We start from the raw sequence: 21513 nt of genomic DNA on the forward strand, positions 1-21513 counted from the left end.
AGACAGTGAAGAATTTACCTGAGCGTTTAGTGTATTTTAAGGGATTTTTTACGCGAAAGAATATGTCCCCCTCACTCCTACCGAAGGCGTGCAACTTGGCATGGGCCGTCCTCCCCACCAAAGGCACGTGAGTTGGTATGGTCGTGCACGCATCATAAATACATAAATGGAAGCACACACAAATAGCACTACATTGAATTCAACTAATTTAAAGTTGACGGATGTTAAAAAGGAATAGCGCTTGCTCACCGCAGGGCTTACGGCGTGGTACCTGGCTATTTTTTTTAACGTAAACCCCACCGTTGGAGAGCCAAGCGCGTGACCACACACAAACCCCGCCACAAACAAACCCCACCACAAACCCACACACACAACCTGCCACAAACCCACACACAACTTTTGACTTTTATATAGATAGATGATTTATTGTTAAGTGAACGAACAATTTTAGTGTTAAGTGGCTCTTAAGGCTCTTTGGTGGGTCAACTATTAGTGGAATGTAGGCTAAATTGCTGAAATTGACACCACCAGAGGATAGTTAAAAATGTCTGTCTTCTATAACTTGCTGTGTGTTTTACCTGATAGATTAGTATTGGGACCTCAAATAAACCATATGTGAATTAAGAGAATGTGAGGCTTGGTATAGACAAGTTGAGAGAAACCTGTCGCCTTTGCAACCACGTTGGCGGCGACGATGGTGGGGAAAGTCGCGTGCAATAACTACTTCAACGATAGTAGAGTAGGTCGCACCATGAATTTGACGCGATAGTGGACAGCTGTGCAGCGCCATCAAGAGAGCTCTCGTGACAATCCGGATCACACGGAGACCCGGATTAGGGTGAACGCTGACAAGGCGCGAACATCTCCCTGTGCAGTCCTTTTGTTGGCAGTCAAAGCGTATCGTAAATGCATGGCATTTGGAAGGTGGTGGCGACCTGGCAGGATGGACGGCGCGCAAGAAGACCACAGCCTGAACCTCTACTAACTGGCAGGAGACCCATACCAGAAGTGTTGCATTGAACTCCATGTGCTGAACTCGGCGGCCCAGTAGGCCCCCCCACCAAGCCAAACCCGAAGCCTGCAGGAAAAGCATTGCTAGCGATTAGACGCTCATGGTTGAAGGCCCCAACGGCCGGCATTGCCCAGGGCGGAACCCGCCGGCCAGGCAGGCATCCCGCCGAGCCAGCCCCGATGCCCGCAGGAACTGTAGAGTGAATGATTAGACGCCCTTGGCAAAAGGCGCCGATGGGAGGCACCATAGGCAATCCCTCCCGTCAAGGTCGCCTTAATGACGCAAGCAAGTAGCCAGCGGCACGACCGCAGCACGGCGCCCATCGTCGATAGATCGTTGAGAGGCCCTTGGTAGAAGGCCTCACCTGGCAGCACCGTAAGCAGCTCCCTCGTATCCATTCCGCATCGCAGAGCGGTACGATCAAGGAGCTGGTGGTATGATCAAGGAGCTGGCGGTACGATCAAGGGGCTGGCGGTACGATCAAGGGGCTGGCGGTGCGAACGAAGATCGTTGAGAAGCCTTTGTTAGAAGGCCTCACCTGGCAGCACCATAAGCAGCTCCCTCGTATGGAGTCCCCATCGCAGAGCGGCGCGATCGAGGAGCCGGCGGTGCAACTGAAGCAGGAGCGGCTTCAATGGGCCGGCGGATGAGAGCGGCAGGCGGCTAATTGCAGGGGCCGTCGCCGGAGTCGAGGTGGAACACTGTTTTTGTATAGGAATCCAATTAAGTTTTTTTAAATTCTTGGCCATGAGGTCAATGTGGGTCTTGAAAGGCAGATTCAAGTCCAGGATAATGCCAGGTTATATGAAGTTGTTCAGAGCCACAATGTGTGTGTGGGGGGGGGGGGGGGTGGCCCGTGTCCCCCCAATGATCCGATCGAAATCCCTAATTTCGATCGGATCATTGGGGTTTAGTAATAAATCGGCATTTTGCGACCCCCACTGCCACTGTGTACCCCCACTGCCACTGTGTGGCATATTATTACGTGCCAGGGTCTCTATGAGATGATAGGACAATAGGCTGAGTCCATAATTGGCAATGAGTAACGGCAAAGCAGTTATAAGTAACTCACAGAATTGTGCGCCATCACACAACGCGGTTCAAATTCGAACCTCGATCCTTACTTACTAACAACTCCTATCATTTTTCATTGCTGGAGGGGTTACCCCCTCTACCTGAAAATCCTGGCTCCGCCATTGACAATGTGCATAAGTGACGAGACGGGTGCGGAGCAGCTAGAGACTAACATGATAAGGTGGACTAACTTGATGTCGTCGTATTGAGTTAAATATAAATGTAAGCCATTGTATGTGTCCCTGCGTATTAATGGCGGAAGGTAGCCAATGCGGTACGGGACGATGTGGTAGCTGAGTGGACTTGCCGATGACCGGTACCAGCGGTGTCAAGATCGGTGACTGGCGGAGGAGGTTCGTGAAGGACGCTGCTGGGCAGTTGGAGGCAGTGGCCCACCGAACGGAGGAGCGACGCTCACAACAACGAGCGGAGTGCCACCGGGCGGATAAAACACGGCAAGTTGGCACAGTCGGTGCATCGGTAACAACCCATGGCCTCAAGGTGCATCTAGCCTGGCACAAGTGACGTGAGTTACACGGCAGACCCAGCTACGACTGCAGGTCGCGTGGGAGGGCTCGTGTACAAAGACCACCCCCCCGCGTAGCCTTAACAGAATGTCGGGGCAAGTGCTGTTCGCGAGCACCTATGAAGGCCGGCACACGAGGGGGTGGGTGGCCAGCACCACGCACGACCGCCTTTGTCTCCCACACTGGTGATGCTTACACACCGTAACAAGTACTCATTTGAGGCTGAGTCGACCCAGGGTAGACCGGGACCGGTTCAAATAATGTTGTGACAAACCTTACTAACGACACATTCATATATTTACGCGATCTAACCCCCTCAAAAAAACCTATATGATGAATGATAGTGGTCGCGAAAGCCTACACGTGTTCAGCTCAAATAATTATCATCACCGGGGTTGGTGGCCGTGAGCGGGAATCGAACTCGGGACGCCGGGTTCGTAGCGCAGCGCCCTGACCGTTGCGCCACCGCTCCCCCTCGCCCACCCTCACGTGACCACGCACGTGACCACGCGAACCTCGTCAGCCAGGCTGTGGGTAGTCGCAGCGAGCCGTTCCTTTCCGCCTTCGTCTTCCGCGACCCCCCTTCTCTGCGCCCATGGCGGCGTTAGCGGTGGAGATGACGGCCCCGGGGCTCACGCAGAGCCAGGTAATAGCGAGGCCGCGAGAGGGACATGATTCACCCGGGGAGATTGTGCGACGAGTCGAGGCGGGGGGAGGGGGGGCGATCTTGGCCTAGAGGCTCTGCCCGGGGGAGGAGCGCAAACCTCGGCGTGGGAGCAGGCGAGCGGCGCGCTTCGGCGGTTTCCGGGTGTGGTCGCCGCGGCTTTCGGGAAGTTGTGGTTGTGGCAGTAGCGGTGGGGTTGACGGTGGTGGTGGTGGTTGTGATAGGTGGTGGTGGTGGTTGTGACAGGTGGTGGTGGTGGTGATGATCCCGTTTCACTGGCGTGGATGCTGCTGATGGTGTGTTTACCGTGGTAGTGGTAATGACGCTGATTTGTATTGACTTTGACGTGATGCTGTATGCAGTGTAGTGCGAGTGATGGTGTGTTCGCTGTGGTTGCTGGTCTGTTTACTTTAGTAATTAAATAATGTCAACTTGTAACGCGCTGCACAGTGTTCGCTCTCGAAGCGAGAACGACGAAGCGGCGCGAGGAACCACACATCGGGAAGGGAGCCACGTGTTGAATCCGGCCCCAACAATTGTCCACGTTCTGCGGTCCTCTATTAAAGTGTTATCGGCCAATTAACGAGTGATTGTTCATGTAAAAGGAAACTGGAGCACCCGCAGAAAGACCCATGGATGCGAGGGGGCAACGCTCTATCCCGTACAGATGGAGCAGGTGGAGCCCACATTTCCTGTACCGCCTTCTCTCAAGCCAGGGGCTATGACACCTCGGCGCCCACGGGAAGCGAGTTTAACAGCGTTTGTGTGATCCGTCAACCCTCCCCCCTCCACAGTGCTGGATTACAGGCGTGTGCCACTACCACCTGGTACTGTGATGGTGTGTTAATTGTGGTGTGGATGATGGAGATGATTGTGTGTTCATTGTGGTGTGATTTTTATTCATTACCGATTCTCGTGTTATCACTGTTGGTGTGAAGGAGAAGACAGTGATATGTTCAGCTGTGTTGTGGTTGAAACGCTTATGGATTGAATGTTTTCATTATTAATTTATTGTAAATTATTGTCTGTTTTTATCGCTTATTTAGTACACCTTTGTTGTATTTGTAAAGTACGTGCAATACCAAATGAAGATTGATTTATTGTGGCTGATTTTGAGTTGTGGCTGACGATGTGATCCGCGTGGACTTCCGCTGGCACAGCCAAAACTGCACATGGAGGCCGTGGACCTGGGCGAGTCTGGGGCCAGCGACGAGAAGAAGAAGCGGCGTGAGCGTGTACCACGGCGCATCATCCACTTTGCGAGCGGAGAGACGATGGAGGAGTACAGCACGGACGAGGAGGAGGAGGAGGAGATCTCCAAACAGCTCGCCGCCCCCACCGATCCTGTAAGCCACAGCAGCAGGGGAAACCACCGCCTGCTTTGAGCAACAATTGGTTTGGGGACTCAAGGGGCACCGTAATAGGTCGGGCATAACAAGGATAGGGGTAAGGGGGGGACAAAATAGGGTTGGGTTATAGAAAGGATTATGGCTATTTCCTTCTGCATTTTAATAGCGGTGGTATTTTTCACTATGGGGCATTCAGGACACCTATAAGGTATTGTTAATTGGTGTAGAGTAATGATTGCAGTAACTGGATAACAGGTGGTGACTGATGAGTGATGTGTGGTGGACCAATCGTCTGATTGACACTGCCTGCCAATACTCATAGACATCATTGAGTGTTATTGTGCAAAGGGATCTTGACTAATGTGTCTGTTTTTGCACTCCCTTCCACGGTGCTGCTGAAGGCAAAGTTGACGTGGGGCCCCTACCTCTGGTTTTATCTTTTCAAAACTGGAACAGGAACACTCGCTGGTAAGGCTCCTCTTATTGTAAGACACAACCCAAAACAAATATGATGCCCTTTTTGTTGCCATAAAAGCCTCAAGGAACCTAAAGCTTCTACATCATGACTTAAAGCTTTCGTGACTGCAGGAATTCATACTCTTTGGGTCTTTCGGTAAAGTCACATAGATAGAAAAATAAAAATAAATCACGACGTTTCGATCGCAACACAAGCAATCGTCTTCAGGTGAAAAAATACAGCAGGCGAACCGCTGAGGCAGGAGAAATATATAATATATTTCTCAGAATATGTTTTTGTTTGCATTCTGACCACAACATTGTGGTTAATGCAGACATGATTCCTTGTAAAAGGTTTCAGTTTGGTGTTTTAACATCTTAACACCTGTTTTGTTGCCAGAAAAAAGGGGAAAAAACCTATTATCGAACGTAAAGCTGTTTCTTAGAGGATCTTATGCTAGGATGTTTAGCTAGCTATATTAATGCGTATTTTGTATGTGAAGAGAATACAAAATACCTCGGGATAACTCGTACACATGTGGGAGCACAAATGTACAGTTCAACAATGTATTTTGCTACACAGCAAAAGGAGTAATGGCATAATTTAACAACATATACATAAGCAAGCAAATTAGCCACAAAACCAAGCTGATCATCTTAAAAACATGCGTTTTCAGCACAGCTTTGTATGCCTGCGAAACTTTGACACTAAAAAAGATTGAGAGGGACAAAATACTGGCATTTGAAATGTACTCCGGGGCATTCACAAAGAGTGACGAACGTAGATGTAGGAAAAAGGTTGAGTATAACAGAAAAGTTGATGCAAGTGGTAATGAGAAGGAAACCGAGCTTGTTTGGCACATATGCAGGATGGAGAACGATGGGAAAATAAAAACTTTAATGATGGGAATGATGGAGGGAACAGGAAGAAGAGGAAGACCTTGTAGGGAATTGCTGGATGACATAAGAGATTGGTGCCGGAGAGATGTGGCATAGCCTCAGCGTGTTGGCACAGGATAGAGGGAAGTGGAAACAAGTGACACACATTGCTTTCTGCCCATGGAGTTTGATGATGATGATGACAGAGCCCTAATTCTATGCTGCCCACTGTTGCCCATCAGCTTATAATGCCTTTTATGCGTGGTGATTGCCCACCCATCCCTGCTTTACTTCATAGATCAGGCATATTCTAAGGAATTTAATCAATAGATAATATGAACAGCTTTTGTCGATACTGAGTTTATCCCAGGCTGTCTTTACACATTGAGAGAAAAATACAAAAATAAAATGTACAGTCAACAACAACATCATAGTACTCCACCGACATCATTGTAACCTCATTGTGTATATATTAGAGGAGTATACCTGTCCATAACATTGAAATATATTTTTTCTCATTCACAAAGTTTCTACAGTAACCTAGATCATATACCCCAAGTTTACATTCACAACATTATACCTTTTAGTAATTTGAGTTCCAATAGAATAAATGTATGCATAATGTCACTTGCAGTGATAGCCGACTTCTAAATAACAATATGAAAATCTTGTAACCGTCTGCAGTGTGCGATTTTGTCGGGGAGAAACTCGCTGACCTCTTCGGGATCACCACCGCAAAGTATCAGTACGCCATCGACGAATACAACAGGAGCAAGGAGGAGGTGCCTTCACGTGCACATGCACACAACACAACTTCAAGAATGATCTGTAGAGGACTGTGTGGCTCAACATGGAGGAGAAAACGCTTGCCATATTTTATACATCTGCTACTGAGAAGTTGCTTTTGGCAGGACACGTTGTTAGAATGGATGTTGGCCGCGATAAATGGAACCATGAATGAGCTCGTGTGCAGGAGCTCAATGGATTGGTGCAGTGCAGGATTGGGACGGATGGCAATGGCTTGGGGAGGCCTTCACCCAGTAGTGGATTAATCACCGCTGATGATGATGACTGCCCCCCAGGAGGAGGAGGAGGAGATGGAGGACCGCCTCTCTGAGGAGGCCCAGCGTCGCCTCGACGAGCGGAGCCAGCACACCGAGACGCAGCAGCCTTCCCCATCCGTGGGCGGCCAGGCCTCCCCCTGTGCGGATAACGGGGGCCCCGAGCCGACGTGCGTGGCCATGGTGTGAGAAGCCCCTCACGCCCCGCGTATCACAATTACACCGTGACCACTGCTGTACCTGTTGGGGTGGGTCCCGTGCCTTATTTCTATACATTTGTACATTGAGCTATTTATTTTGATTTTAATTGGAGGCTAGAGTGCAATGGCAGGAATACAGTAAAGACTACGACACCACACACTCCAACAGACATCGTAGACGGTGGCACGACAGCTTCAGTTTGACAAGCATGAGGTGAGCAGAGTCTTACGAATAGTGGGGCTGCCTCACGTTGAATAGCTTTCTTTAAATTGCCTTTTTTTTTACACATCCAATCTGTTGCACAGTGTTTATTAGACATGTAACGATTCACCAATGTTGATTAAAACTGATCCCAATGGTCACAAAACGACTAAATAATATGCAAATGTTACCTTTGGACTCCCCGCTCAGGTCCACTCAAGACCTTACTTTTTTACTCTGCCTGTAACTGACCGCATCTTTCTCTCTCCGCAATAGACCCACTGTCACTGTATGGGCGTCTTAAGGTGTGGTTGCATTTAGACACAATATGAAGCAATGTTTTATTGCATAATTGGTTGGCACAAATGAGACTGAACAAACGAGAGAGTAAAATAAGAGTACAAACAGGACAAAAACATTCTAAATTCTTTAATCAAATTATGACCGCCAAATCTTGCCAATTGCTCTTAACTGCGGCGAGCGGGAAGGTGAATCGTTACTTGCCGTAGTTAATATTTTATTCTCGAGGTGATTATCTGAGTTGGTGCGTGGTAATTAACGTCTGCATGTGCGTGTTTCTGGTGAGGCCTGTATGTTACTGCTCCGTTAACAGCTAGGCATGCATTTATTCAGCAATGCAGGTGGTGGATCGCTATAGGAAGGCCCGCGATATGGCTGCGCGCCACTCGGTTTGCCCACGATGGCACCGCATCTAGCATTTGTAAGTGAATGGCAGCAAACTTGTTGGTGGTAAATTGGCACGGCTGGATGTACGAGATGGTGAAACCTGGCCTTCTCCACGCATGGCATGATTGTGTACTGGTTGCACATATTCGGGCTGAATGCGAGTGGTCGTAAACTGTGTAGGCGACGTAGATATAAGTGATAAATGCAGAATGGGGTTTTGTTTACTCTGATCCAGTATTTATGAATAAATGTATCGTATATATCGCAGCGTCGTTGTGGAGATCTACACGTGGTTCGCTCACTTGAGCGCTACAAGCCTGGGGAATCAATTTCATTCCCAGCCACGGATCACATCAGAGGCGAGCGATATCTGCACCTTTTCTGGTTCCCCTCACCTACCCGCACTCACTATTATGGGGAAGTATGGTCAAACAACCTCGATGACAGACACAGCTTGGGGCGGCCATCATCCAACAATTAATTGAGAAGCAGGTGTAATTTATTATGGAAATTCTAAACGACATGAAACAAAAATGTACCCACTTCCAGAGTCGTCTGCTGAAGACTGAACTATGAAAATCTGGCAAAGCAATTAGCGCGACTAAGACGTCTCGCTATCGGTGTGCCCGTGAGGCGGTGGGTGCCGGCGGTGGTGCTGGTGCCTGAGGCCAGCTCGCGTGCTTAGGCGCCAGCGTGCTTAGACGCCAGCGCGCTCCGTTGTGCCGCGGCGGTGCGCGTGCTCTCGGTTCTGCTTGAGGATCTTGCTGATGTGGTACTCGCTGTCATGCCCGGCTTCCGCCAGCCGCAGGTCGAGCTCAGTCAGCGTGCGGTTGTGGCTCATCCCCTCCTGCAGCTGCTTTCCTCCGTCCTGTGGCAAGAGAGCGATCATCACCAGGGGCCATGCGTGTGGTTGCCAATGAAGAAGGTTTAGCATGCTCCAGGAATTAGGTGCAAATCCACACACTGGGTGTCCAGGAATAAGTCGGAAACATAAGTTGTCACTTTTTTTACATTTCTCAAACCTAAATTGTTTCTCTTTTACAGCCACTACTGGCATCATGTCCTGTGACATGCACTCAGTTTTACACTCGCGTCTTGTTTATGAGTACATCATTGGATGGAAGTTGACGCCCGTAGATTATTTCGACTTAAAATTCATTGTTCTAAAATCATTTATTTCAGAATATAAAGGACAAACACGTTCATCCTTTATTGTGAGAAGAATAAGTTTCTGTGGAAGGAGATGCATTTGTGTTCGATTGATTTTTCCAAAGTTTTTTTTATCAATGGCACTTCACCGAATTTTTTTTTTAATTGGACACCCAGCATGAGTAGTCGAGTCATGAGCAATGAGTATCGGGACTCACGTTCCCCAAGCGATTGCAGGAGAGGTCGATGGTGTGCAGGCTCGTGTTTAGCGCTACGGCGTGAGCGAGCGCCGTTGCCGTGGGCTCCGACATCTCATTTCCCCCCAGGTACAGCTCCACGACCGAGGAATTGCACTGTAGCGCACGGCCCAACGCCTGCCCAGCCTCGTCCCCGAGGCGGTTGAGGCGGAGGTTGAGCACTCGCAGCGTTGCGTTCCGGGAAATGGCATGCGCCAGCGCCTGCCCACCGTGCCCGCCGACCCTGTTGTCGCACAGGTTGAGCGCCGTCAGCCGGCTGCGGTTGAGCAGCTTGCCCAGCGCCCTGGCGCCGCGGTCCCCGACGAGGTTGTGCGACAGGTCGAGCACCAGCAGCGAGGGGTGGTCGAGCAGCTGCCGAACGAGCGCGCGCACCGCCTCGTCGCCCGCGCGGCTGCGGTGCAGCCTCAGCACCCGCAGCGTGCGGCAGCTCTTGACGGCGCGCGCCAGCGACTCGCAGTCGCGCCCCGTGAACTCGAACAGGTTCCACTCGAAGTTCATGCCGCAGCTCCTCACGCCGTAGGCGACGTGCAGCTCCTCGAGGTGCGGCAGCTGCCCCGCGATGGAGCCGAAGTCGAAGTGGTCGACGCTGGGGCCCTCGGCACCGTCGTCGCTGCCCGCGTCGGACGAGTCGTCGCCTGCCGGCGCCGCTTCCCCGATGGGTGGGAGGAGCTGGCCCACGTCGAGGCAGCGCACGAAGGGGCCGCAGGCCGCCGCGGCCTCCCGCACGACGCTGGGATCCGTCGTGTCCGGGACGTAGAGCTCGATGAGGGCCTGCAGGTGCCGCTCTAGGAACATGCGCTTCCAGCTGTTACCGTGGCTCAGGACGTCGCCCACGACCCTGCTGGCCTGGCAGCGGCGGCGCCAGTAGCCCTCGTCGCCGACGAGGGCGGCCGCGAGGGTGAGTGGCAGCTGCGTGGAGATCCGCGCCAGCACAGCGGTACGATGCTTGGGCAGCAGCGCATCCAGTACCGGGTGGTCTATGGGTGACAGGGAGACGACCAGGATCGTGGGAGAGGTAATGAGCGAAAGGATATGAGAGAGGGGTAGTCGGAGATTAAGAATGGGAGTTAATGGGAGAATGAAAGATCGAGTGAGTAAGCAGGTGTGGTGTATTGATCTGCACCCCGGTCACCATTTAAAAATCCACGTCTGTTCTCAATAGGTTCTTAGTAATCACAGTAATTTTCAGCCTTTGCACTGCTAGATGCAGGCCGAGCCATGCTGAACGGGTAATTGGGCTTATTGGACCAAACTTGTCAGTGCATGTTAGTGAAGACGGAGGTCAAACATGGGAGCATTGAAAGTACAGAACATGTATTTTTCTGTAATTCCCTCTGATTTCAAAAGCATAGCAATGCGGGTTACCCAGTTATAATAAATAGCTGTTGAGCATGAGAGGGAGTCTCCTGAATGTGGGACACCTTAGAGACTCAGGAATCGAGACGTGTTCACAAAATGACAACCATTGACATCCGTGCCACGTTTTATACCATTGGCCATGAGGTCCTTGAGAGATTATAACACCAGATGGGATTTCTGGTGCTACCGTGCAGTGGTTTAGCTCTTGGAGAAATGCATGCACTTTGTCATAATGGATTACTTTAAATCGCCAATCGCACCGGTTCATTAGGGTGTTCCACAAGGATCTGTACTTGGTCCCTCACGTTTCAATGCCCCACATGGCTCCTTTGGGCATTCTGCTACAACATGTGGGCTTATCTTAACACTGGTATGCTGATGACGTGCACATTTACGTCCAGTACGGCTCTTGACTCTGCGATGGCAGTTTCTGTACTGTCTGCGGCATTAAAATTCGTCACAACTTGGTTGCAGCAACATATTTGACCAAATGCCGATACAAACGAGGCCATATTCGTTGGCTCCCCTCCGCAGTTATATAAAATTGGTTTGCAACATTTGTCACCGGATGGTCACGATATCTGCCCATTATAGGTCAAAATCTTGGTGGTCAGTTTGACCAGTCCCTGTCCTTTGATTCCTGCCACCTAATGACTTTGAGAGGCTGGTCCAGGAGTGCATGTTCCCCTGACTTGATTGCTGCCACGCATTGCTGTTTGGGATTGCGAGTAAGGTACTGGGTAGGACTCCAGCTTGTTCAGAATGCAGCTGCTGGAGCGCGCGTGCGCACGCCGTTCTGTGAGCACATCGCACACCCGCTCTCCTGTCCTTTGCACTGGCTGGCTACCAGTTAAGTACTAGATGGACTATCACCTGCAAGCCTCATAATACTTGCAGCAACTGATCCATGTTTATATTCCAACCAGCTTTGCTACCCGGCTTCGCCCGGGACTTGGATTCACCACGCCCGGCTGCCTTTGTCCCCCCAGTGGCGATATTCACACCACAGCAGTTACTCGTTTGAGGCTGAGTCGACCTAGGGGAGGCCCAGGACCGGTTCAAATAATCGTCACCGGTGGTGGCCGTAAGCGGGAATCGAACTCGGGTCGCCGGGTTCGTATCGCGGCGCGCTAACCACTGCACTACAATGCGTGACGCTTCCACATGCGCGGGTCACGTGACAGATGTGACGTCACAGCTCACTTGCCGTGCAAAAAATATCTGCATTATTGAGCTCCCCCCCCCCCCAAAAAAACACAAAAGTGTATTTTTATAATTTTTGCATGGTGTACAGTCTGGAAAGTACCCACATGGCACATTTAAAGTTTGTTGCATGTCGGGAAGTACGCTAAACATTTTGAACAGACACACATAATCACAACTTTGCCTTTTATATATATGGAGACAAGGCCCCTTCGGATCACCTTCTAAGTACTCCACTGTCAAAGCTCATTTCCTGGGGTGCAGCTTTCAGTATATGGAACAATTTGCCTTTGGTAACGAGACAGTTGTTAGAACTATTTAAGTCTGTCTTGAAAACTCACCTCTTTAAATTGCCCTTTACCTCGTAGCTCTAGCCGTTTACCCTGGTTCTGTTTCTTTCCTGCTTTCCATACACGGTGCATTAGGATCTATGGATGAAATTCGCGTTACAAATGTAAATATTCCCACACCCGGCACACCACTTTCAGTATACCGATCGCTATGGTTGTGGTGACGAGTGACATGCCGTCTACTACTGAAAAATTAAGCATTGGGTAGAAAGACAAAGATCCACCTTGCAGATGGAACAGATTGTTTGGGCAAGCGCTGTTAGCGAGCACCGAGGGGGCGGGTGGCCAGCGCCAGGCCCGGCCGCCTTTGTCTCCCCACGGCGATGTTTACACATCACAGCAAGTACTCATTTGAGGCTGAGTCGACCAGGGGGAGGCCCAGGACCAGTTCAGATAATTGTCACTATTGATGGCTGTGAACAGGAATCGAACTCGGGTGGCCGGGTTCGTAGGGCAGCACGCTAAATACCACTCCACTACCTCCCCACACTACTACCTCGGCCACCATTATCACGAACGCCACCATTAACAACGGCGCATGGTAACACCTCCATTTACACAAAGTCCATCAGTATCAGCTCCCTCCACAACCACGACCACTGCTACCAAAAACAAATACCTCCGTGTAGCCCGAGACCGTTGGAGCAAGTGATGTTAGCCATCACTACCACCAACACGACAACCTGCACTACCACCACAACCATCACTATTACCGCCATCTCTGCTACCTCAATTACCTCGATCACTACATCTACCACTATTACCGCTGATCCCACTTCCATAACCACCGCCGCCACTACCTCCACTTCCATGACCACCACCACCACCATCATCATCTTCTGTTGCGTGTAGTCGCTTGAAGATGTTTCTTGTTCATGTTTTTGTTGCGGTTGCACCCGAGTCAAGAGCCGCATGGCTCACAGGGTTATCTTCTCCATATATATAAAAGGCAAAGTTGTGATTATGTGTGTCTGTTAAAAATGTTTAGCTACTTCCTGACATGCAACAAACTGCAAATTTGCCATGTCGGTACTTTCCAGACTGTACACCTTGCTAAAATTATTAAAATACACTTTTGTGTTTTTTTGGGGGGGGTGAGCTCAATAATGCAGAGATTTTTTGCACGGCAATTGAGCTGTGACGTCACATCTGTCACGTGACCCGCGCACGTGGAAGTATAACGCGTTGTAGTGTCGTTGGGTAGCGCTACGAACCCGGCGACCCGAGTTCGATTCCCGCTCACGGCCACCACCGGTGACGATTTCAACCGCTCCTGGGCTCTCCCCTAGGTCGACTCAGCGTCAAACGAGTAACTGCTGTGGTGTGTGAACATCGTCACCGGGGAGACCAAGGCGGCCGGGCGTGGTGGATCCAAGTCCCGGGCGAAGCCGGGTAGTACAGCTCGTACCTAATCAATGCAACTGAAATCACGACGAGCCGAGCGGCAACCCCCCCCCCCCCCACGGCACGCACGCTCGAAGTTGCGGACGATGGCGTCGAGGCCGAGGTGGGCGAGTCGCGGCACCGTGGCGAGGTTCCACTCGGGGTCCTCGGCGACGATGCGGCGCGTGGCGCGGGGGTGAGACGCGGCGGGGTTCGCTCCACGCCCGGGGGCCGCCGAGGGGACCCGGGGCTCCGTCACCCCTGCGGACGTCGTCATCGTCTCCCTGTGCGGCGGGGTAGAGGGGAGGGGGGGGCACGTGAGTCATCGAGTGTGTTCATACCTGGGGTGCCGCGTTGTGTTTCACGCACGGCGCTATGCACCTGCCGTGCAGAGTTCGATTCCTGGCCGTGGCTCACATGAGTGGCGAGTTGTCACCTGGGATCAGTCCTGGCCACTGCCTTCACCAAGCCGAATATGACCAGCGTGGTGTAGTATGGCTAAATAATAATTAGCCATACTTCACCACGCTGGTCAGTGCACGTTTCAAGGCGAGGAGCACAGGACGGCAGCACTAATGCTCTCTGCTCCCCACAACTCTGTACTGTTTGTCTATGCCGAGATCAATAATCTCGCTCAGCGACGGGCCTCCATAGAGCCCACTGTGTAGTGTATAGTAGTGTATAGTGTAGTGTATAGTAGTGTAGTGTATAGTGTAGTGCATAGTAGTGTAGTGCATAGTGTAGTGTATAGTAGTGTATAATAGTGTATAGTAGTGTAGTGTATAGTAGTGTATAGTAGTGTAGTGTATAGTGTATTGTAGTGCCTCCATAGAGCCCAATGTGTAGTGTATAGTAGTGTAGTGTATAGTAGTGTAGTGTATAGTAGTGTAGTGTATAGTAGTGTAGTGTATAGTAGTGTAGTGTATAGTAGTGTAGTGTATAGTAGTGTAGTGTATAGTAGTGTAGTGTATAGTAGTGTCGTGCATAGTAGTGTCGTGCATAGTAGTGTCGTGCATAGTAGTGTCGTGCATAGTGTAATGTATAGTAGTGTAGTGTATAGTGTATTGTAGTGCCTCCATAGAGCCCAATGTGTTTTCGCTTACCGACCATTCCCCTGTTAACGACGGGCTGTTATAGGCACAGCAAATATTAACGCATCGATTAACCACGTTTCTTTTAATATTACGTATTTAGGTGGTATCTTCGTGAATTGTATATCCATTAAATTTCGATTTAAAGCTTTCGTGACTGCAGGGATTTCATAATCTTGGTCGTGAGAATTGTATTGTATTGTTTTTATTATTTTATTATTTCCCTTCTACGTGACTTTACCGAAAGAACCAAGAATATGTATATATATTGTTTAAACGTAAACAAGTACGTTTTTCAGGTGAAACAGGGGGTCAACTTTCGATGCTTTCGGATCGAATTGAGTCTTTAACGTGCATTTCCTATTCCTCGCTTAACGACCGATTTCGTGGAACCCATTCCCGTCGTTAAGAGGGGCTCTCTATACACGGCGATGAGTGGTGGTGAGTGATGGTGAGTGATGGCGAGTGGTGGTGAGTGATGTACACGGTGATGGTGAGTGATGGTGAGTGATGGTGTGTGGTGGTGAGTGATGGTGAGTGGTGGTGAGTGATGGTGAGTGGTGGTGAGTGATGTACACGGTGATGGTGAGTGATGGTGTGTGGTGGTGAGTGATGGTAAGTGATGGCGAGTGGTGGTGAGTGATGGTGAGTGATGTACACGGTGATGGTGAGTGATGGTGAGTGGTGGTGAGTTGGTGTACACGGTGATGGTGAGTGGTGGTGAGTGGTGGTGAGTGGTGGTGAGTGATGGTGAGTGGTGGTGAGTGATGTACACGGTGGTGGTGAGTGATGGTGAGTGGTGGTGAGTGATGGTGAGTGGTGGTGAGTGATGGTGAGTGGTGGTGAGTGGTGGTGAGTGTTGGTGAGTAGTGGTGAGTGGTGGTGAGTGGTGTTGAGTGGTGGTGAGTGATGGTGAGTGGTGGTGAGTTGGTGTGAGTGGTGGTGAGTGATGGTGAGTGGTGGTGAGTTGGTGTGAGTGATGGTGAGTTGGTGTGAGTGGTGGTGAGTCATGGTGAGTGGTGGTGAGTTGGTGTGAGTGGTGGTGAGTGATGGTGAGTGTTGGTGAGTGGTGGTGTGTGGTGGTGAGTGGTGGTGAGTGATGGTGTGTGATGGTGTGTGGTGGTGAGTGGTGGTGAGTGATGGTGAGTGGTGGTGAGTGATGGTGAGTGGTGGTGAGTGATGGTGTGTGATGGTGAGTGGTGGTGAGTGATGGTGAGTGGTGGTGATTGGCGGTGAGTGGTGGTGAGTGGTGGTGAGTGGTGGTGAGTGATGTACACGGTGGTGAGTGGTGGTGAGTGATGGTGAGTGGTGGTGAGTTGGGGTGAGTGGTGGTGAGTGGTGGTGAGTTGGTGTGAGTGGTGGTGAGTGGTGGTGAGTGATGGTGAGTGGTGGTGAGTGATGGTGAGTGGTGGTGAGTTGGTGTGAGTGGTGGTGAGTGGTGGTAAGTGATGGTGAGTTGGTGTGAGTGGTGGTGAGTGTTGGTGAGTGATGGTGAGTGGTGGTGAGTGGTGGTGAGTTGGTGTGAGTGGTGGTGAGTGGTGGTGAGTGATGGTGAGTGGTGGTGAGTGGTGGTGTGTGATGGTGAGTGATGGTGAGTGGTGGTGAGTGGTGGTGAGTGGTGTACACGGTGGTGAGTGGTGGTGAGTGATGGTGAGTGGTGGAGAGTGATGGTGAGTGGTGGTGAGTGATGGTGAGTGGTGGTGAGTGATGGTGAGTGGTGGTGAGTGGTGGTGAGTGGTGGTGAGTGATGTACACGGTGGTGAGTGGTGGTGAGTGGTGGTGAGTGATGGTGAGTGGTGGTGAGTGGTGGTGAGTGATGTACACAGTGGTGAGTGATGGTGAGTGGTGAGTGGTGGTGAGTGGTGGTGAGTGATGTACACGGTGGTGAGTGGTGGTGAGTGGTGGCGAGTGTTGATGAGTGGTGGTGAGTGATGTACTCGGTGGTGAGTGGTGGTGAGTGTTGATGAGTGGTGGTGAGTGATGGTGAGTGGTGGTGAGTGGTGGTGAGTGGTGGTGTGGGATGAGTGATGATGAGTGCTGTACACGGTGGTGAGTGATGGTGGTAAGTGAGTGGTGGTGAGTGGTGGTGAGTTGGTGTGAGTGATGGTGAGTGGTGGTGAGTGTTGGTGAGTGATGGTGAGTGATGGTGAGTAGTGGTGAGTGATGGTGAGTGGTGGTGAGTGATGGTGAGTGGTGGTGAGTGGTGGTGAGTGTTGGTGAGTGATGGTGAGTGGTGGTTATTGGTGGTGAGTGCTGTACACGGTGGTGAGTGGTGGTGAGTGGTGGTGAGTGATGTACACGGTGGTGAGTGATGGTGAGTTGGTGTGAGTGGTGGTGAGTGTTGATGAGTGGTGGTGAGTGGTGGTGAGTGATGGTGAGTGATGTACACGGTGGTGAGTGATGGTGAGTGGTGGTGAGTGGTGGTGAGTGATGGTGAGTTGGTGTGAGTGGTGGTGAGTGGTGATGAGTGATGGTGAGTGGTGGTGAGTGGTGGTGAGTGATGTACACGGTGGTGAGTGATGGTGAGTGATGGTGAGTGGTGGTGAGTGGTGGTGAGTGGTGGTGAGTGATGTACACGGTGGTGAGTGATGGTGAGTGATGGTGAGTGGTGAGTGGTGGTGAGTGGTGGTGAGTGGTGATGAGTGATGGTGAGTGGTGGTGAGTGGTGGTGAGTGATGTACACGGTGGTGAGTGATGGTGAGTGATGGTGAGTGGTGGTGAGTGGTGGTGAGTGTTGATGAGTGGTGGTGAGTGGTGGTGAGTGTTGATGAGTGGTGGTGAGTGGTGGTGAGTGATGTACACGGTGGTGAGTGGTGGTGAGTGGTGGTGAGTGGTGGTGAGTGATGTACACGGTGGTGAGCGGTGGTGAGTGATGGTGAGTGGTGGTGAGTGGTGGTGAGTGATGTACACGGTGGTGAGTGGTGGTGAGTGATGGTGAGTGATGGTGAGTGGTGGTGAGTGGTGTACACGGTGGTGAGTGGTGGTGAGTGATGGTGAGTGATGGTGGTGAGTGGTGGTGAGTGGTGGTGAGTGGTGAGTGGTGGTGAGTGATTTTCACGTGAACCTCTCCGGGTGAAGTCTCCGCTGCGACTGAGCGCGTCCCTCGTCTCCATGGCGACGACCTCTGCCTGACCCCGCCGCGAGCGCCAGCCGCGGTGGTCAAAACCGCGATTCGTAATTCACTCCGCCGGTCTTTTATATGGCCACGGATGAGGGCCATTGCTCGAAACGTCGCCTTATTATATATAATATACAAGGGTTCCTCTACTTACGAACGGGGCTAGGTTCCAGAGGTCTGTTCGTAAGTTAAACTGTACTCCCGTCGATTCCAAACACGTTGTATACGGCATGTACAACTAACCACGGGTGAGCGGCTTTACAAGTTGAACAATCTCCTGTTGATGTAGATGCCACTGGTTCTTCACGTTCTACAGATGTAGATGCCACTGGTTCTTCACGTTCTACAGATGTAGATGCCACTGGTTCTTCACGTACTACAGATGTAGATGCCACTGGCTCTTCACGTTCTACAGATGTAGATGCCACTGGTTCTTCACGTTCTACAGATGTAGATGCCACTGGTTCTTCACGTTCTACAGATGTAGATGCCACTGGTTCTTCACGTTCTACAGATGTAGATGCCACTGGTTCTTCACGTTCTACAGATGTAGATGCCACTGGCTCTTCACGTTCTACAGATGTAGATGCAACTGGCTCTTCACGTTCTACAGATGTAGATGCCACTGTGTCTTCACGTTCTACAGATGTAGATGCAACTGGTTCTTCACGTTCTACAGATGTAGATGCCACTGGTTCTTCACGTTCTACAGATGTAGATGCCACTGGCTCTTCACGTTCTACAGATGTAGATGCAACTGGCTCTTCACGTTCTACAGATGTAGATGCCACTGGCTCTTCACGTTCTACAGATGTAGATGCCACTGGTTCTTCACGTTCTACAGATGTACATGCCACTGGTTCTTCACGTTCTACAGATGTAGATGCCACTGGCTCTTCACGTTCTACAGATGTAGATGCAACTGGCTCTTCACGTTCTACAGCTGTAGATGCCACTGGCTCTTCACGTTCTACAGATGTAGATGCCACTGGTTCTTCACGTTCTGCAGATGTAGATGCCACTGGTTCTTCACGTTCTGCAGATGTAGATGCCACTGGTTCTTAACGTTTTGCAGATGTAGATAACACTGGTTCTTCACGTTCTGCAGATGTAGATGCCACTGGTTCTTCACGTTCTGCAGATGTAGATGCCACTGGTTCTTCACGTTCTACAGATGTAGATGCCACTAGTTCTTCACGTTCTGCAGATGTAGATACCACTGGTTCTTCACGTTCTGCAGATGTAGATACCACTGGTTCTTCACGTTCTACAGATGTAGATGCCACTGGTTCTTCACGTTCTACAGATGTAGATGCCACTGGTTCTTCACGTTCTACAGATGTAGATGCCACTGGTTCTTCACGTTCTGCAGATGTAGATGACACTGGTTCTTCACGTTCTGCAAATGTAGATACCACTGGTTCTTCACATTCTACAGATGTAGATGCCACTGGTTCTTCACATTCTACAGATGTAGATGCCACTGGTTCTTCACGTTCTGCAGATGTAGAACCCACTGGTTCTTCGCGTTCTGCAGATGTAGATGCCACTGGTTCTTCATGTTCTGCAGATGTAGATGCCACTGGTTCTTCATGTTCTGCAGATGTAGATGTCACTGATTCTTCACGTTCTGCAGATGTAGATGCCACTGGTTCTTCACGTTCTACAGATGTAGATGCCACTGGTTCTTCACGTTCTACAGATGTAGATGCCACTGGTTCTTCACGTTCTGCAGATGTAGATGCCACTGGTTCTTCACGTTCTACAGATGTAGATGCCACTGGTTCTTCACGTTCTGCAGATGTAGATGCCACTGGTTCTTCATGTTCTGGAGATGTAGATGCCACTGGTTCTTCACATTCTACAGATGTAGAACCCACTGGTTCTTCATGTTCTGCAGATGTAGATGCCACTGGTTCTTCATGTTCTGCAGATGTAGAACCCACTGATTCTTCACGTTCTGCAGATGTAGATGCCACTGGTTCTTCACGTTCTACAGATGTAGATGCCACTGGTTCTTCACGTTCTGCAGATGTAGATGCCACTGGTTCTTCACGTTCTGCAGATGTAGATGCCACTGGTTCTTCACGTTCTACAGATGTAGATGCCACTGGTTCTTCACGTTCTGCAGATGTAGATGCCACTGGTTCTTCACATTCTTCAGATGTAGATGTCACTGATTCTTCACATTCTACAGATGTAGAACCCACTGGTTCTTCACGTTCTACAGATGTAGATGCCACTGGTTCTTCACGTTCTGCAGATGTAGAACCCACTGGTTCTTCACGTTCTGCAGATGTAGAACCCACTGGTTCTACATGTTCTGCAGATGTAGATGCCACTGGTTCTTCACGTGCTACAGATGTAGATGCCACTGGTTCTTCACATTCTTCAGATGTAGATGTCACTGATTCTTCACCTTCTGCAGATGTAGATGCCACTGGTTCTTCAGGTTCTGCGGACGTAGATGCCACTAGTTCTTCACGTTCTTCAGATGTAGATGTCACTGATTCTTCACGTTCTGCAGATGTAGATGCCACTGGTTTTTCACGTTCTGCAGATGTAGAACCCACTGGTTCTTCATGTTCTGCAAATTTAGATGCCGCTGGTTCTTCACGTTCTGCAGCTGTAGATGCCACTGGTTTTTCACATTCTTCAGATGTAGATGTCACTGATTCTTCACGTTCTGCAGATGTAGATGCCACTGGTTCTTCAGGTTCTGCGGACGTAGATGCCACTAGTTCTTCACGTTCTGCAGATGTAGATACCACTGGTTCTTCACGTTCTACAGATGTAGATGCCACTGGTTCTTCACGTTCTACAGATGTAGATGCCACTGGTTCTTCACGTTCTACAGATGTAGATGCCACTGGTTCTTCACGTTCTGCAGATGTAGATGCCACTGGTTCTTCACGTTCTGCAGATGTAGATGCCACTGGTTCTTCACGTTCTGCAAATGTAGATACCACTGGTTCTTCACATTCTACAGATGTAGATGCCACTGGTTCTTCACATTCTACAGATGTAGATGCCACTGGTTCTTCACGTTCTGCAGATGTAGAACCCACTGGTTCTTCGCGTTCTGCAGATGTAGATGCCACTGGTTCTTCATGTTCTGCAGATGTAGATGCCACTGGTTCTTCATGTTCTGCAGATGTAGATGTCACTGATTATTCACGTTCTGCAGATATAGATGCCACTGTTTCTTCACATTCTACAGATGTAGAACCCACTGGTTCTTCACGTTCTACAGATGTAGATGCCACTGGTTCTTCACGTTCTGCAGATGTAGAACCCACTGGTTCTTCACGTTCTGCAGATGTAGAACCCACTGGTTCTTCATGTTCTGCAGATGTAGATGCCACTGGTTCTTCACGTGCTACAGATGTAGATGCCACTGGTTCTTCACATTCTTCAGATGTAGATGTCACTGATTCTTCACCTTCTGCAGATGTAGATGCCACTGGTTCTTCAGGTTCTGCGGACGTAGAT

The 21513-nt window shown here is 50.2% G+C and overlaps 2 protein-coding genes across 2 annotated transcripts; one reads left to right on the forward strand and one right to left on the reverse strand.

Annotated features, from left to right (window-relative positions):
* Positions 1-3092: 3092 nt before the first annotated feature.
* On the forward strand, positions 3093-8373 carry LOC144729800 (protein FAM177A1-like). The gene is made up of 5 exons (XM_078610303.1): positions 3093-3259; positions 4438-4623; positions 5028-5094; positions 6646-6743; positions 7044-8373. The coding sequence occupies exons 1-5, from the start codon at positions 3209-3211 to the stop codon at positions 7209-7211; spliced, it is 570 nt and encodes a 189-aa protein (XP_078466429.1). The 5' UTR covers positions 3093-3208; the 3' UTR covers positions 7212-8373.
* On the reverse strand, positions 7839-18016 carry LOC144729796 (dynein regulatory complex subunit 5-like). Its single transcript, XM_078610299.1, is given in 5 exon segments — positions 7839-8979; positions 9479-10494; positions 13903-14096; positions 17968-17993; positions 17996-18016. Coding segments are annotated over 5 exon segments (1428 nt in total). The 3' UTR covers positions 7839-8808.
* Between the last annotated feature and the right edge of the window lie 3497 nt (positions 18017-21513).

Source organism: Lampetra planeri, chromosome 33 (assembly GCF_965212315.1).
Source record: "Lampetra planeri chromosome 33, kcLamPlan1.2.h2, whole genome shotgun sequence".
Taxonomy (NCBI): domain Eukaryota; kingdom Metazoa; phylum Chordata; class Hyperoartia; order Petromyzontiformes; family Petromyzontidae; genus Lampetra; species Lampetra planeri.